Raw genomic sequence first — 17602 nt, 5'->3', positions numbered from 1 at the left:
GGCGAGATGTCACTTGGCTGACGGTACCTTCCTGCCCAACTCCTTTCTCCTCCTCGCCGGCCCTCCCTACCCTGATCTGTCAGAAGCAGCTCTAGGGGCTGCCTGGGGACCCCACTCGAGTCGGGGGTCTCGGACCCTGCAGCCCCCCCCCCCCCCCGAGGGCCTCCCGACCCCTTCCCACCGAGGCAGCCGCGCGGCACCCAGCTCCCAGGCTCCACCTCCCCGCGCGGGGTTGTGGCCCGCAGCGGATCTGCGCCCGGGTGAGCCCCGGGGGTGGTTGCGGGTAATGCAGGCGGTACCCGCTGCAGGGAGGCGGGGACCCAAACGCCCGTCGGGCGCCGGAAAGTTGGTTTCCCGCAGGAAGTGCCGGGGGGAGACGGGGTGTGAGGGGGGGGAGAGCGCAGCGGCGGCCACGCTCCACCTGGGCACGTGAGGCGGCTCACGTGTGCGCGGGGCGGGGAGGACTCGGGCTGGCGGGTGCCCGCGCCGGCGGGGTCCAGGGGGCAGGGCGGGCGCGGGCACAGCGCTGCGCGCCGCCGCCAGGCCTCGGCTCCCGGCCCGCTGCCCGTGCTCCCGCCTCGCGCCCCAGAAATGAGCTCAAGCGTTGCCCGTTGGCTTCCAGAGCACCCCCTCGGGTGGGTTCTTTTGTTTCTTTGTTTTAATGACAGTTCCAGCCTTCAGTACGTCGGGCGGGCACGGTGGCTCCCTGGAAGGCAGCTTGGGGGGCAGAGGGGGGGATGGACATCATGCCTTGCCTTCTGCATCATCCTTTGGGGGATAATTGTTTATAAGGTGACGTCAGCCGGATTGATTTTTTCCCCCTTCTTGAATGAGAGAGAGAGAGAGAGAGAGAGAGAGAGAGAGAGAGAGAGAGAGAGAGAGAGAGAGAGAGAGAGAGAGAGAGAGAGAGAGAGAGAGAGAGAGAGAGAGAGAGAGAGAGAGAGAGAGTCACAGTTGTGCTCGCAGGCCACAGACACGTTTGGAATTCCTGCAGGGCCAAAGGAAACGGGAAGGGAGCTTCAAGTGTGCAGCTGAGACTTCGGGCTGCACGGAATTCCTGAGAACTTTTGCTAAAAGGAAAAAAAAAACACATACACGCACACACACACATACACACACAACAAATCCCCTCCGCGGCGAGTGTCTTGGATGCTCCTTCCGTGCCCGGGTCCCCCCCCTGGAAGGTGGCAGCGTCTGATCGTGCATCCCGGACCCCCCTTGGAAGCAGCAGGCTGGGAAGCCGCGGAGGAGGGGCGGGCGCGCGTCCCCAGGTGGGGAAGGGGCGCCCCGCGGGAGGGGCCGGGCTGGAGAGGACGGGGCCGGGAAATAGGTTCTCTCCGGGGGTATTGTGTCAGGAGATGCAGGCTGCTGCCTACCATGTGACGCGGTCCAGCGCCGAAGGGATTGGCCGAGGCAGCGCAGGCGGCGCAGCTCTGCCGGCTCGCCTGTTCTCCCCCTTTCTCTCGCAGCATCTTCCCGGGAGCCGGTAGGTGAAGCGGCCCCAGCAGCACCCATGGCCTGTGTCGGGGGTTAACGCTCGTCTCCTCTGGCTTTGGCAGCAAACGAGAGCGCCTCTCTGCCGCAGCGTGCTGAAGACTTGGCTGGGAGCCGGCATCGTATCCTCCTGCGTTTTTTCAGACTCCTTGGAAATTAAGGAATGCAATTCTGCCACCATGATGGAAGGTAGGATGCTTTTCTTGCTGGGCTAGGTCGCCCGGCTTCGGGCACGGTTCGGGCAGGAGCTGCTGTAGAACGAGTGCTGCCGGCATCTCCGGCAGGTCTAGAACCTTGTCGCCAGCATTTGCAAGCAGGAAGGCTGCAGCTTGCTCTGCAGCCGGCTAAAGGAATCAAACCACAGCGCTCCTGTGTAGCTCAGAACCTATAGCTCCAAGCTCTGTTCTTTTTTTGGGGGGGGGGACCCCTAAAGTGTCTGCACTGGAGATGAGATAGCACTAGGAAAGAGCTTGCTGAGCAGATAAGTTGGGAGAGAAGATTATGGTTTTCTGCTCTAGGTTCCTTGGGACTATACTGATTAAACATTTACAATGGAAACTTGGTTTCTTGAAATTGACATTCGACTGGAGAGGTCATTGACAGAAGTAATCGTGCTGTCGTTTTCAGTGAACTCTTTGGAAATGTTTAAAATGCTTGTGAAATATTTTAATTTCTGCAATTAGTCTCCGGAGGAGAGGGGCAGCAAATTTGGTTGAAAGGCTATAGTTTTATGGCAATGTCTTTGCAACTGAGCGAGCAATATAAGGAAAATATACGGGCCTCTTGGTTCCTGAATCAGGGTCTTATCAGGTTAAAACATTAAATAAAAAAGGATTTTGTGCTTTCTAAATGCCTTCCCCCTTTCATGATCTGTAGCCAAGCAGCAAATGATTACTTAATGATTACCTTTTTTTTGCATTCAGTGTTAAATGTAAGGAGGAACTTTCCCTGGAGAGATGCTGTTTAAACTAAATTTTAAATTACCCTTTCAAGCCTGAGATAAGGACAGCCAAGACCTCCCTAAAAATCATCCAGCTGATTAAGAAAGATGTAGGCCTACCCAGGCTTTGATTCTCTGTTTTCACACTACTGGATGGTGCAAGACTCCTGGCCTTTCCGAAGATGACAGGCAGAAATTTGTCCCCAGCCTGGATTTCACAATGCACAATTGAGTCCATAATGAGTGTCAAATCAGCCATGAAAATGGCAGAGAGACTACCTCTTAGTCCAAGGTCGACCTTACAGGCTTCAAGCATGCCTTAGAAATGTGTCAAAATGGAATAGGAGCAGGATGGTTTTAAAGGAAAACAAAACAAAACAGAACCCAACAGTAGAGCCTGGACTTCCTTGGGAGAAATGAATTCCTTTTGCTGTCTCTGCCATCATGTCAAACATTGGTAATGTGATTTGGGGAGTGAGAAATTCTACAGTCATGGCCCACAGATTTTCAGGGGGGGGGAAGCCATAAAAAAGAGATTGAATATCATTGTGTTAGGGATCTTGTTTTCAAAGGGTTCTCCAGCTAGTTCTTTAAATAGAGGCCTAAGGAGAGATTACTAATGCTCGAAGATTAAATCATTTTCATTAATTCAAAATGGATTTAATCTTTGAATAACAAGGCAAGACAAACAGAAAGAGTATTGCTAATGTACTTTTCAATTAAAAGCTGATGTGGATTACCCTGTTCCTGGAAAAAAAAATAATAAAGACCTTGTTTGTAGAGCTACTCTGTTTCTCTAGCTAAATTTCACATAGCATCTCTTAATCTCTTAAAAATAAATAGCACATCCTGATTAGATTTTAATCTTAGCCAGGGATGTGGAGACTCTTTCATTTTACTTCTTGATTTGCAAATTCTTCTTGGAGAAAGATAACATGTGTCGTTGTTCTTCAGTGATACTTTTGGTATCTATTGTACCATCCCAGTTATGAGCCCTGAGATAAGCTTCCTGGAACTGCCCAAACTGAAGCAAGAACTCAAACAAAGACTTGTGTCAGGAGCTGAATTAAAACTAGCCAAATGCATCCAATGAAGCGTGTCATCTTAGAACTGTTATCAATTAGAGGTGACACTATGGTCTATGCAAAAAAAAAAAAAAAAGAGACAGGTGTTCCCACTGGCTTGAGAATTGAAACACAGCTAGTCATTTTATATCCTCTCTACATAAATGTTTTTCATGATCTTGTCATGGTTCTGGAACCTGACAAAGGTAGATAGAAAACTGAAGCAGAGACCAACTTGTCTATCAAATGGCCTCCAACTTTTGATGTCAGTCTTTTGAACATAGGTACATGCTTCTGATGCTGCAGCCCAGAATTTAACCTCTGAATTGCTCTTACTCAGAAGGGGTGACAAAATAATTATTATTTACTCTTAGCTCATCCCTCAGGCCTGCTAGCTTCTATTGTGATCACCACCGTAAGATAAACACCCCCCCTACCAGGCACTCTGAAATCCTGGCATTGGCTGGCCTCTGGCTGAAACCCCAGTGGGCCCTGAAATGTGTCACACAACATCTAAATAGTCAAAATTGTCTCTTCTCAAGGAGTATTCTTTCCTCTCTGCCTTTTGCCTCCTGTCCCCCCTCCCCCAACACACACAACCACATTATCTTGCACACAGACCCCGTTCTACAGAGAGAGCGCTTATGTTCCTTGCACTCGTGTGTTTTGATTTCCCTATTTGCTAACATGTTGAAGTCTGCTACACAGGAAAAACTTTGCCATGGCTATTTTTCAAAGCCACTTCTCCACTTTGTGTAAAACACGAGTAAACAAATATTCGTCAGAATGGCTCATAGTTTAGTTCTGGGTTCTTGTTTGGATGGAACAGGATATGGCCTCTATTCATCTGATGCCTTTGGGAAATCCTGGTCCTAGATGCGGAATGCCGTGACCTCCCCCAGGAGGCTAGGATCATGGGGAAGTGCAGAAGGCAGTGAAATAATTCTGCAAGGCTCTCCAGCAAGTGGCGAACAGTTTGGTTCAGTTCAGTTCAAGTACTTTTTACCTTCAAAATTTATTTATTTTGGGAGACTTGGTTGATGCCTCCAGTCTGCATTCTTGGGTTCTGCTCGGTACTAAGTTGTGTGTTTCCTATGATTGCCACATGAGGATGTGCCTTATGTCGCATGCCTGTGAAAGGGAAGGGGATGAGAAAAGGAAGTGGTAGTATTGGCTAGGCTTGCCATGCAGTCTGTGCGATACGGGCAAGTACTCAAGGGTTCTACTGTTTGTCATATATTATCATTAATGTTTGAAACAATGTTTGTCTTCAAAGATCACGGAAATCTGGTTAGGGTTTCTCAGGTTATTAGTTTATTTGTAGAGCTACCTGGTAACTTGCCCCTCATTCAGGCAGAATCAGACTTAAAGTGTTGTTTTCAGTCCCATATTCAGGCTCTTAAGTACTATTGTGCAGTTGTATGTTTCAGGGTGCCAGTGGTTTCATTGTATATGATCCATTGTATAACTTGAAGACATGTTTTAGTAGAGATTTATAGGCTTAATTATGATGTTCAGGTTGATTGAATCACCTCGATTATATGCTTTGTACTCACAATAACATGAAACTAAGGGATTCTTGGAATTCTTTGGCAATATTTTTAAAAATTGAAATATAATATATTGGGGTAGGAGTGATAGTGCATTTAGGCAGGGCACTTTCCTTGCATGCAGCCTACCCAGGTTCAATCCCAGGCATCCTATATGATTCTTTGAGCCCTGCCAGTTGTAATCCCTGATTACAGAGCCAGGAATCAGTCCTGAGCACTGCTGGGTATGACCTAAACACCAAAACAAAACAAAACTATACAATGGGCCAAATAAAATGGTGGTGACTCAAATTGGGTAAACCTAAATTCATTTAATGACAAGTCTTATATTTTTTATTTTCAAAACATTTTAAATGGGAATTTTTTCTCTTTGTAGCAATGTGGACACGTGAATCCAATTGAAAACAAATTTGGTTTGTTTTTTGGCCAAATATTATCTTTCTGACAAAACTCACAGAACCAGACATTTTAATTATTTGTTAATGCCTTTGATCTTCAAAATTATTATTTAGGAAATTTTGGACAATCATGGATTAACATATGTTCTGTGCTGTCAATGAACCTTGCAAACAGATTTCCCCCATCTATAAACAAAGATTTATTTATATAGAAAGTTCTTTGATGTGATCAAAAAAGGAACAAAGTATTTGGGCGCTACAACTCTTCATTTTCTGTTAGCCTGGGAGGTTTAAAGGGAATTCTTCTAACTCTCTCACTCATTCTCTTCCTAAAATCAGTGAGGTTATTTGGGAAGATCTAATAATGCATATGAAATTCTAGTATATGTTCCATCATTAGGTAATTTCTTTTTTTCCTTATAACTCAGTGTCTGAAAGACCCTTATAGATCTAAGTTCTCAGCCAATTCCAGCTCAACTTAAAATATGTTATCATTAAGAGCAACATAACTGAAACCAACCAAACTAGAAACTTCTGGATAATCCCTCTTATTGAATTTGATATGCTCACCATCCATGTCTCAAATAAACAAGTTGCAGAGTTACCGACTCATATTTGCTATGTTTCAGAAAGTTTGTGAATTGAACACTGAAACAGATATCCCCACTGGAATAACTTGACAGAGTGATGGTCAAATTCTTACACTAGTCTATCATAGGATATTAACCTAGTTTCTAAATGGAATCCTTGATATTTGTCAGGCTGCATGCGAAGTACAGCATGGTTACTATAGTAATCAGCCAGAAGAGAACAAAGCATTAAATGTGTTTTCAAATTCTAATGTTGCTAATTGAGGGAACTAGGGTGCCATGAGAGGACTTGGAGGAAATAGAGTGGAGATTTTAATAAGTTTTAGGAAAGAGATTTTTAGGAAATTTTAGACATTTAAAAAAATTGCGCACATAATTTTTCAATTAGGTCTTCACTTTCATATTTGTGGTTTACCTCTTCTTGATTTAATGCTATCAGATCTTCTGTTACTGTCTTGTAATTTTTTTTTCCTCCTGCAAATTCACACATGCAACTATGAATGGCAGAGAATGTACTAGAATCCCTGTGAAAGACTTGGAAGGGAATTAAAGGTTAAGGGATTATAAGGGATTTGGGTTTGTGTGCCTGTAAAAAGTCCTTGGGGAGAATACAGAGGTCATGATAGAAGGGAATTGGGGGGACACAGTAAATTCAGGATCCCTTTGAGGCAAAAGTGAGGTATGAGGCAGAGGTACTGAGTCTCACTATCAAATATAGACACAGCACAGTTTGGTGTTTAGTGGGAGAGCTATTGGGGAAGGAGGTTCAGACTTGGGAAGGGGCAAGTCTCCATCCCTGAAACGCCTGTGTATGCCTTTCACTGCATCTACAGAGTCTCAGAAAGCAGGGCAGTGTACTCCGTGACTGTGTCACATCGCTGCTGGCTTAAATATCTTCTCACTTCTCAGGGCCAGGAATATTGCTCCGTGGTTGGTAGCCTGCCTCGTGAGCTGGGGGAGAGGCAGCTAGGATAGAGAAGGGATCACTAAGTCAATGATGGTTGGAGGGACCACTCAGCATGGGAGATGTGTGCTGGAAGTAGATAAAGGACCACACGTGATAGCCTCTCCGTTTCTCTATTGCAAACCAGAATGCCCCAAAGTAGAGAGAGTATGAAAGAAATTGTCTGCCATAGAGGCAGGGGATGGATGGGATGGGGCGGAGGGAATACTGGGGACACTGGTGGTGGAAAATGTGCACTGGTGGAGGAATGAGTGTTTGATCATTTTATGACATGAAAGCTTTGTAACTGTATCTCACGGTGATTCAATAAAAATAAATAAATAAATATCTTCTCACTTCTCGATTCCACAGCATACAGGAAGGAGCCTAGCCACTCTCACCTCTTAAAGCTCCTGTAATTCAACTCACCCATGGGCTTCCTTATTGCCAGTCTCAGAGAGTTTAGGAGAATATACTTTCCTGGGGCTGGAGGGATAGTACAGCGGTTAGGGCATTTGCCTTGCATAGGGCCAACCCAAGTTTGATTCCCTGCATCCTTTATGGTCCCCCAAGCACCTCCAGGAGTAATTCCTGAGTGCAGAGCCAGGAGTAATCCCTGAGCATTGCTGGGTGTGATTCCCCCTGCCCCCCCAATTAAAAAAACCCCAAACTTTCCTGCCTGAGGGCTTTGCCTTGAAAACTTTTACCAACTCAAGAACTCCTGATTTTTTGTCTTATGTTCCCAGCACAGCTGTCACCTCCGAGTACCTTCCCGTATTCCCACACGCATGCTCTGGGCCACTGAGTCTCCTCAGCAACGCTTTCACTCCTCAGAACACGCCATTTGATCCCTTTGAGCAGAATCTCTCCCTTAGCCTGCTGTCTCCCCTCAGTCCCTGACCCGGGGAAGACACTTAGTCACGGTCACTGTCATGGTCATCCCATTGTTCATTGATTTCCTCGAGCGGGCATCAGTAACATCTCCATTGGGAGACTTTTTGTTACTGATTTTGGCATATCGAATCTGTCATGGGTAGCTTGCCAGGCTCAAGTATCCTGTGCGGGCGGGATACTCTCGGTATCTTGCCGGGCTCTCTGAGAGGGACGGAGGAATCGAACCCAGGTCGGCTGCATGCAAGGCAAATGCTCTACCTGCTGTGCTATCGCTCCAGCCCAGACACTTAGTATGTTTATTTATTGAATAAGCCAGAGATAAATCACCACATTGATTTCATCCTGTACCTTGTGGGGCATTATTTGGAACATACTAGTGATGGCATAGCATGTAGGGTGTTTGCCTTGCACCCAGTCAACCCAGGTTCAATTCATCTGTTCCTCTCGGAGAGCCCGGCAAGCTACTGAGAGTATCCCGCCCGCATGGCAGAGCCTGGCAAGCTACCTGTGGCATATTTGATATGCCAAAACCAGTAACAACAAGTCTCACAATGGATACGTTACTGGTGCCCGCTCAAGCAAATTGGTGAACAATGGGATGATAGTGCGACAGTGCTATTAGCGTATAAAATTACATGCAAAAAAAAAAAAGCAAATATAGATTTGAGGAACTAGATCTCTAAACATGAGCAGTTAGGGAAAATGGCAAAGTATTGGCTTACTAAATCATGGGAAGCAGATGATACATTTTGAGAAGCAAAAGAAGTAATTGATGGGTCCCGGAGATAGCACAGCAGCGGGGCACATATCTAGCATGTGCTGACCCAGGTTTGATTCCCGAAACCACATCATCCCCCAGGTATCACTGAGTACAGCTCTGCAGCACCCTCAAGCATAGTCATTGCAGGGCCTAAGCAGCATTGAATTGCACTGACCCAGCCTAGTGGCTGGAAATCACCAGAGGGCCCTTTATCTCCCTGAGCACTGCTTAGGAGCCCCTCTCAAAAAATTTTTTTAAGGACTAATTCATTATAAACATGTACTTGAGCCAAAATGATTTCATGGATTAGCTCCAAGGAAATGGTTTTGTAGTGCAAAGTGACAACTACTTAGAATAAAAATTCTCAGGGCTGTGTTTTCGATATCCTGTACATTTTTCTCTTCTCTCCTTTTCCCCCCTTCATATCTTTCCCTTCTTTTCCCCATTTTTCTCACCCTTTTATCAGTCTTTACTTTCCTGTGCTCTTTTTTATGTTTTCTCTGATTTATGACCAAATCTGAACATAGTGATTTTTCAGAGCCAGAGAATTTGGACCCTGTGGAAGGATTTTTAAATAAATGAACAAAGGCTAAGGCAACTAATGTAGAGTGTGTTAGTACGGGGGCAAGGTGATGAATGGTAGGTGAGGATTTCCAGATTCAAATGATTTTTCCAGAGCAATAGTACAGTGGATAGGGCATTTGTACTACCCGGGTTCAATCCCCAGCATCCCATATAGTCCCCCAAGCACTGCCAGAAGTAATTCTTGAGCACAGAGACAGGAGTAACCCCTAAGCATCTCTGGGTGTGACCCACAAAAGCAAAAAAAAAAATCATCCAGATTCAAATGATTCCTAATTGTTGTAGGATTTGTTTGTATCTTCATCTCATTGTACTTATTGAATTTATGCAGTTTGGATTTTTGTGGTAGGACATGGGTCCAGCAGTCAGGCATAGGGTTGAGTCTTAGTGTTATGCCTGCTAGGCTCTGTGCCTTGAGAAAGCTACTTTGCCTGCCTCAGATTTTGTTTCCTGTAAATAAAATGAGGAAATTGATCTTTCATCCCTTAGAACTTCCGATTCAGTAAATTCTGGCATTAACTGAATGATATAGAGTCCCAAAATGACTTTTTGTTTCTGTTTTTGGGTCATACCCGGAGATACACAGGGGCTACTCCTGGCTTTGCACTCAGAAATTAATCCTGGCGGTGCTCAGGGGACCATATGGGATGCTGGGAATCAAACCTGGATCGGCCACCTACAAGGCAAACGCCCTACCCACTGTAGTATAGCTTCAGCTCCCCCAAACTGACTTTTGAAAAAGGTGTGAATATTGGTGAGTGATTCCTCTTCACCTGAAAATATATGATATAAAAAATGCATTCATCTATGCCTTTTATTGTTTATTCTTCCCTAACAGTTCTTTTGCTCCTATGCTCTGTGCTGTATCATCCCTCACCAATAGCTTCTAGTGTTGAGCCGTTTATATATGCCCCTCAACTTACAGACTTATCGCAAGTTAAACCTTAAACTTTCTTCTAGGTGTTGGCCGTTCAATAAAGAGCAATACATCAGAATCCTTGCCTATCTTGAGCTTCCTGTTTGGGGCAGAAGAGATGCAATGGAAGGAAAGATAGGGCGCATTTGATGAGGACAAGGCTCTGGAAAAGCATCAAGTGCAGAGCATAGAGGAAGGAGTTCAGGGAGGTGGCGATGAGGTGGCGGTTGTAAATAGGGGAGTGAAGAAAGGAGTCACTAGGAAGCCACTGGAGCCAAGACTAGAGTGTTGGCAGGGAGGGTGCAACCATGTAATTATTTGGATATAGATCCAAAGAGGCAGGAGAGAGAGTAAGTGCAGAGGCTCAGAACGAGGGCAGAATGAATGGCAAGGGGGCCAAGTGTCTGGGGTGAGGAAGAAAGGGGATGTTCAAGAGAGCTGCAGAGAGGCACTGCACATGCAGCAGAGTTTCCTCGGGCGGATGTCAGTCATTATCAGCCTGTTTCATCCCCGAGTCCAGCCACACGTTCAGTAGCTTCTTCTGATATTGGTTCTGGCACTGTCTTGTGAAGGCGCATCTCTGACTCAGTCACCCACGTGTGTAAGGGATGAATGTCACGCTTCTGAGTCCAAGCCTGATGATCAAGCTGAGAGTACAAAGTCTCGTCTCGCTTCTCCACATGGGCTCAGTCAAGTTCAGGGAGATTTCAGAGTTTGGACTCAAAACCAAACACTTTCATTTGAATTTTGGGGCTTCCTCTCAACTTCTATTATATATCTTGCCTAGTAATTTTGGATTTTTTAAAAAAATTTTAATTTTTAATTTTTAAGTCACACCCAGAGATGCTCAGGGGTTACTTCTGGCTCTCTACTCAGGAATTACTCCTGGCGGTGCTTGGGGGACCATATGGGATGCTGGGGATTGAACCAGGGCTGGCCACATGCAAGGCAAATGCCCTCCCTGCTGTTCTATCGCTCCGGCCCCATGGATTTTTATTTTAAAAGGCCATTTTATTTTAAAAGGCACAGTGACTCATGTTCCATATGTTTGATGCACAGCCTAATGAAGAAATTGTCAATGCTCACCAAAGGCATTGCCCCACAATGAGTGACATTTGCACATCCTTCAAAGTTTCTGGAATGCTGTATTCTTCCAACTGGGAGGGGTGGAACTGTTTCTGTAATCTCTAGTGCTATGGGAGGCACTTTGAATTTGACAGAAAAATAAAAGTAGCTGTCTGTCCTCGGAAGCTTAGTGTTTGTGAGACATTAGGACTCATGGGCTGTTTATTGATTGATTGTTTATTTGTGCAGCATCGGGCTGAGGTAGAAAGAATGGCTACTCCTACTTGTATTTCAAACAGGCAGCCCTGATGGCCCAATGAGAGGGTAGGGCTTGCTTAGGAAGGAGGCCTCTTTCCCAAGTGGAAGTCCCAACATTCATTAGTCCAGCGTGGTTGCTAGCCCATAGGCCCTTTCTTTGTACAGTGATGGCGTCACAAAGTCCTGCTCATGTTGAAACTGTCTGGGCTAGCTCTTTGCCAAACAACTTTGCTTGTCATCCAGACCTGATACATGGCACTTCAAAAGCCTTTTCAGACCTAAGCAAATTTGTTTGATTGACAGATCGTGATCCTACAGGCCAACCATCAGCTGGAAGGGCTGCCCAATCAGAAAGGGTTTTTCTCCCAATAGGCTTCTTTCAGGGGCCCTTGCTGGTTTCCTAGAATTTTATGATGATACCGGACATTGGATATCACTGGGCCACTCCACTGTAAACGTTCACAGCCTGGACTCTACAAAGCATCCTATCAACCAAGAGTCTGGCTCCCACTCTGAACAAAAGCCCCTTCTCTCTGAGAGGGCAGCTTTGTGTTCTGACAGTCTGAGAAAACCATGGTCATTACTGGGAAAACTGGAAGCTGGGTTGCCACCATTGAAGAGGAACCAATGCAATCCAATCTCTTTATGCCGTTCAGGAAACCAAAGTCAAATGAAACAATCTCCCCAGGGGTTTCCATTCTCTCTGGAAGGGGAAAGGGTTGATTTTAGGAATGATTCCGAAAGAATGTGACTGCACAAAGGCTTGGAACTTTGGTGTCTTTCAGGTCCAAAGGTGCTGAGATCTGTTGGGTGGCTGCCCAAGGACACACAAATGAATGTGTCCCCAGGGCCATGGTTCTGCTGAACGTACATACAATGTGGCCATTTATAGCACTCTCCCGTGCCCCCATGACTCAGGCAGCTGCTGTCACTGGGTCGGTGGTGGGGAGCAGGATTTGAAGGGACTCTGCCAGCCTGGAAGCTGTGTGACCTTGAGTGAGCTCTTCAGCCTATCTCCGTTTGCAAAGTAGGAAGCATGGAATCATGCCCGTTTCCCATCCCAGAGATTCCCGGTAAAATTCATGTGGGATTGTCAGCATGAAATGGTACAATGCCAGTCTCTTCTCTAGTGCTTCTCTTTAGCTTCAAGCTAACGCGGGTTTCTCGGCATTTGTGGGCTAGGCGTTATTGCTTGCTATTTTGCTTTCCAAATGGATTTTTACTGTGCTTCTTCTGTATATCAGACTTAGCAATTTCCCTCTCAACATACCAATAATGACTAGGCTAAGAGGTGAGCCTACAGGGACTATGTCCACCTGTTTACTAGTCCATAGAAAGCATCACCAATGAAGCACAGCAATCTCTCTCTCTCTCTCTCTCTCCCTCTCTCTCTCTCTCTCTCTCTCTCTCTCTCTCTCTCTCTCTCTCTCTCTCCCCCCTCCCCCCGCCCCGACTCAGCCTCCAACTCACATTCCAGGCTACCATTATACTATTGCCTAGTGGTTGGAGATGGTTCCTGAGATGGTATCACCTTACTTTCTTTACCATGAGCAATTCTCTGAAGTTGAAATATGAGGAGTAAAAATGGAGTCATTATTTCATTGATGTAATCAGTCTTTCCAAAAGTCCTTGGTGTATCACTGAAAGCTAAGATGTGAGGAACTGTTTAAGATACACGTAATCATAGCAGTGGGGAGAAATGGAAGGTCATATCATTCTCTGATATGACTGATTTTGAACATCAAGTTTCTCTTAGTCTTTTTGTGCTCCCAGGTCAAAGAACTGTGTTTTCCAGGTAGCCAGGCCAGAGCCCTCTTTTCTGATTCACATCAACAGACCCCCCCCCCCCCCGCCCAGATCTGTCTGTTTGCATCCTTCCCAGCTAGTACTGGAATCTGTCCTCTCCCTTTCATTCCCTGCTATGACAACAGATCAGAACACCTTGGTGTTTCCTTCCACTTTCTAATATTTTTACTTGTATCACTTGTAGTCCCGTTGATCTTCGATTTGCTCGAGCGGGCGCCAGTAACAGATGGAGATGTTAATATTTTTACAGTCAGCAAAAAGATTTTTTGATTGTTCAAATGCCATAGTGCGGTATTTTCATACCTGGGCTGCCTTATACCTTCATGTGTGACTACGCCACTCAGATTGGAGCTTCTTGACCTTGTCTTTCCTTGGTCTGTGCTATTCCTTCCCTCCCCTGGAAAGTGAGCTGTTTTCTGATTAATCAAGGTCCAAATGAGTCTCTTTCAACAAAGCCTGCCCCGGCTCCTGGGTTAAATGTGAGAAGCTCCCTTCTGTCTAAGCCAAGTAGCAGAAGGCTTGAGAGCATTGGTGGGACCAACCAGTTTACAGTCATACCAGCCAGTTTAAACCCCAGGTATATAACCTTGAGAAGTTAATAAGCCTGTTTCCTCATCACAAAAAAGGAATGGATCATAATCTCTTGAGAGGAAGAAAGAGAAAAGAAACAGAGACAGAGAGAGGAAGAGAGAGACATCCTGTTTCTTCGATGGAGGAATGAGTACACTTGATTGTGAGAACTGGCATAGTTCAAAATCCAGTGGATGAGCTGGCAGGCTTAAAACTTAGGAAAGTGCAAAGCAGGAAGCTCTCAATCAGTCTTCATTGATGTTTTCCATTAGGCACATTGTGTCCTTATATCTACTTTGTTTCCGCCCCCCCCCCCCCCGCCCCGCAAGGATCAAAGAATTTGCCAGAGCAGGGACCATGTCTTATGTCTTGTTTGCATATTCCCAGTGTGCGATATATGTAAGGGGTCAGTAAATACCTGGTGATTCAAAGGCTTCTGAGTCGAGCTTGCCAGCATATAGTCACCATGAGAATTAATTGAGGTAGTAGATGCAAATCATTTAGCACAGTAAAGACATTTTAAGTGTTACTCAGCTGCAGTCATCCAAAGCTAAGGTAGTACCCAGGGTTTCATGTTCTGTGCTTTCCCCAAATACCTACCTTCTGCACCGGCTTACTCTTACTGAGAGTCACGTTCTGGTTCCAGTTTTAATCTAATGTCTCACACATTCTGTTTGGCTCGTTTATGGGTTTTCTCTTATGTAAAGACAGATCAAGCTTAAAAAACTTGGAACATAGGAAGATACAAAGAAGAAACTGAAGTTATCATGAAACCCAACCTCTACTGCAATATGATGTACAAAATAAACTTTGGGGACAGACAATCTGAAGCTCTCTAAACCTCAATAACAGCCTAAGTAAAGTGGATGGAATAACATCTGTAGTGTACTAACAGAATGTACAACCAAATATGTTTGTCTCAAATATCCCACCAGTATCTTACATTATATGGATATAGACAGACTTTTGTTTACACATATATAACCTTTTCACTTTGCTAACATTTTATAACATTAGATTATAGCCACTATCCTAAGCAATCTGTATATTGTTAGGAGCTTGAGTTCTCTAGCCTTACTGTCCTTCTCTTCCTTCGTTTAACCCCTTTATGCCTCAATTTGTTCATCCGCATGGGATTATCCCTCCCTGACAAAAAGCTATTATAAGGATTAAATTTGCTTAATATGTATTATTTCATTATAATATGTATCATGTGGGATATATAAAATACCTTGAGACATGTTTGGTACAAAGAAAATGTTCAGTCAGGAAAGTTAGCCTTCATGTCTTCATTATAAAATTGTCTCCCAAAGCATTGTTTTTCCTGGTTTTATCATATGCACATTTTTTATCCTGTTCTCAGACATTTAGACAGTTAGCTGGAGCTTGATTTGTGTACTGAGCTGGGATAGTTCATATTACTGGGTTACATGTTGTGTCACAGATTCTTGGCTATCATTTCGTAAGATCGTTTGGTGAGGTACTGAAAGTTATAAATCGGGTTCTAGCTAGTCTAAACACTGCCCAAACCAGCAAAGTGAAGTTGGTCAAGCCATTTTACATTGGAAGGAGAAAGCAGAGAAGTAAAAGAAAAAGTGGTTCCACTTTTTAAAGTTCTGATATCTTCTGGCTCCGTAGGATGAAGTCAAGACTTTGCTGGTCTAGTAGGAATTGACTTGTGCAATGTCCTTGTGAAGGTCTTTGCTATGTGCCTTGGTCAATTTGTCATCTTTATTTTCTCATCTGGAGAATGGAAACTATGAATTTTCCTGCCTTTCTCACCTCCGTGTAAAGCTCAAAGTGCAGCACATATGTGACATTATTAAACTATACATTTTTATTTAACTATCATGTATATCAAGGTTAGTATGTGTGATATCTAGGAAACTGTTTTTAAGTGAAGGCTTAAATCAGATCATTTGGAATGTGCTAACTAGTCTTAAGATTCTGTGATCTAATGTGAGGACTTCAGGCTGAATCCTTAGGGCAGTTATTCCCTCTCCCATACTTCCACATTTTGTGCAATCATAAACACACTTTCTAATTTCATAAATTACTGATGTGAGCAGAAAAAACTATATTTAATTTTTTAATGAAAAGAAAAGATTATTTCTAACAATAAATATATTAGAAATAATATGCAAGACACTTAAAATACGTTTTAAAGGGTGTTTAACTGAATTTTATCTTGGCCTAGTTACAGAACCAAATATAGTTTTGCATATAATTCTGGCAGGATATAATCACTCAATCTAACTGCCAGATCAAATCCTTTAGTCTGTATTGCTTCTCTTGAGTTTTCTGTTTCTCTCCTTATGCTATCCCTCTGGAGTTGGCACAGGAAAGAATGAAACTCTTTGCTCTCTTGATACAATTTGTTTCCCTTGGTTTTTGTTGTTGTTGTTGTTTGGGGGCCACACTTGATGGTGCTCAGGGCTTGTTTCTGGCTCTGGGCTGAGGGACCACTTTGGTAGTACTCAAGAGACCATGCCCGATGCCAGGAATCAAACCCACATTAGCTGCATGAAAGGCAAGTTCTAGCTCTCCAGTCTCTTTTTTTTTTTTGAGGTAAACAGATTTTATTTAGAGGTTTCTGAGGAAAGGAGGAAGGGATAAGTGGGAGAGAGGATAGTAAGAATAAGGCGCTCAAGAGAGAACATGGGCTTCTCCAAGGGTGGAGGAAGCTCTACACGCATCCTAGCACCGGACACGAGAGCATGAAAGTACACATCTCAAGAGGGGAGATGCGGGCGACACATGTGCTCAGGCGACACATGTGCTCAGGTGACACATGTGCTTGGCCGCATGGGCACAAGCAGCACATGAGCTGAGGCAGCATATGCGCCTCTCCAGTCTCTTGATCTGGTTTTGTCTCAGATGCTGAGGAATAAATCCTAAAGTTTGGTGACTGTGCAATGAGCAGTTTGCAGCTCTAGGCATGAGATGCCTGTGAGCAAGACTGAGTCTCCTTCCTGCTTTTCATGATGCTTATTTTTTTTTAAGTTTTTTTATTGAATCATTGTGAGACACAGTTACAAGCTGTCATATTTGAATTTCAATCATTCAATGATCAAACAGCCATCCCTCCACCAGTGCACATACTCCACCACCAGTGTTCCCAATATACACCCATTCCCAACCCTCCCCCTGCTTCCATGGCAGACAATTTCTCCCATACTCTATCTCTACTTTTGGGCATTTATGGTTTGCAATGCAGATACATGCACAAAAAATATCATATTTGGTCCTTTATCTACTTACAGCACACATCTCCCATACCAAACAATTCCTCCAACCATTATTGACTTAGTGATCCCTTCTCCTATATTCTATATTCTCTATTCTAGCTGCCTTGTCCTATAGCTCATGAGACAGGTTTCCAACTATGGGGCAATGTTCCTGGTCCTTGTGTCTACTGTCCTTGGGTGTCAGTGTCGTATTATGTTATTTTATATTCCACAAATGAGTGCAGTCCTTCTATGTCTGTCCCTCTCTTTCTGACTTACTTCGCTTAGCGTGATACTCCCCATGCATGATACTGATTCTTAGGGCAGACAAGCAAAGCCAACTCCACAAACTCGCTTCCTCATGCCTAGAATAAAGGAGTAAAAACTGCAGGGACAAAGAGCCTGGGATTTGGTCCGTTCCAGGTACGGTGGCCGGAGAGCAGTGAAGGAGCAGGAAAGAGACAGGAGAGAATGTGGGTAGGTGAAGTCAAACTGGGCAGTCAGAGCTAAAGCCATTTAGCACTCATGGGATGGGCTTGGGTACT

The 17602-nt window shown here is 44.6% G+C and overlaps 1 protein-coding gene across 19 annotated transcripts in view; it reads left to right on the top strand.

Annotated features, from left to right (window-relative positions):
- The first annotated feature begins 287 nt into the window (after positions 1-287).
- SGIP1 (SH3GL interacting endocytic adaptor 1) overlaps positions 288-17602 on the top strand; it is a 248289-nt gene continuing 230974 nt past the window's right edge. For 2 of the 19 annotated variants that reach the window (XM_055140823.1, XM_055140813.1), the window contains exon 1: positions 1398-1683. In XM_055140823.1, the coding sequence (XP_054996798.1) occupies positions 1674-1683 (10 nt within the window). In that variant the 5' untranslated portion in view covers positions 1398-1673. Of the gene's footprint in view, positions 636-971; positions 1272-1397; positions 1684-17602 lie in introns of those variants that run through there. The other 17 variants (XM_055140824.1, XM_055140827.1, XM_055140820.1 and 14 more) reach the window with 13 other exon arrangements.

The sequence above is a fragment of the Sorex araneus genome, chromosome 5 (assembly GCF_027595985.1).
Source record: "Sorex araneus isolate mSorAra2 chromosome 5, mSorAra2.pri, whole genome shotgun sequence".
NCBI classification, from domain to species: domain Eukaryota; kingdom Metazoa; phylum Chordata; class Mammalia; order Eulipotyphla; family Soricidae; genus Sorex; species Sorex araneus.
Note: the sequence above shows the minus strand (reverse complement) of the source record. Positions and strands in the feature narration are given on the sequence as shown.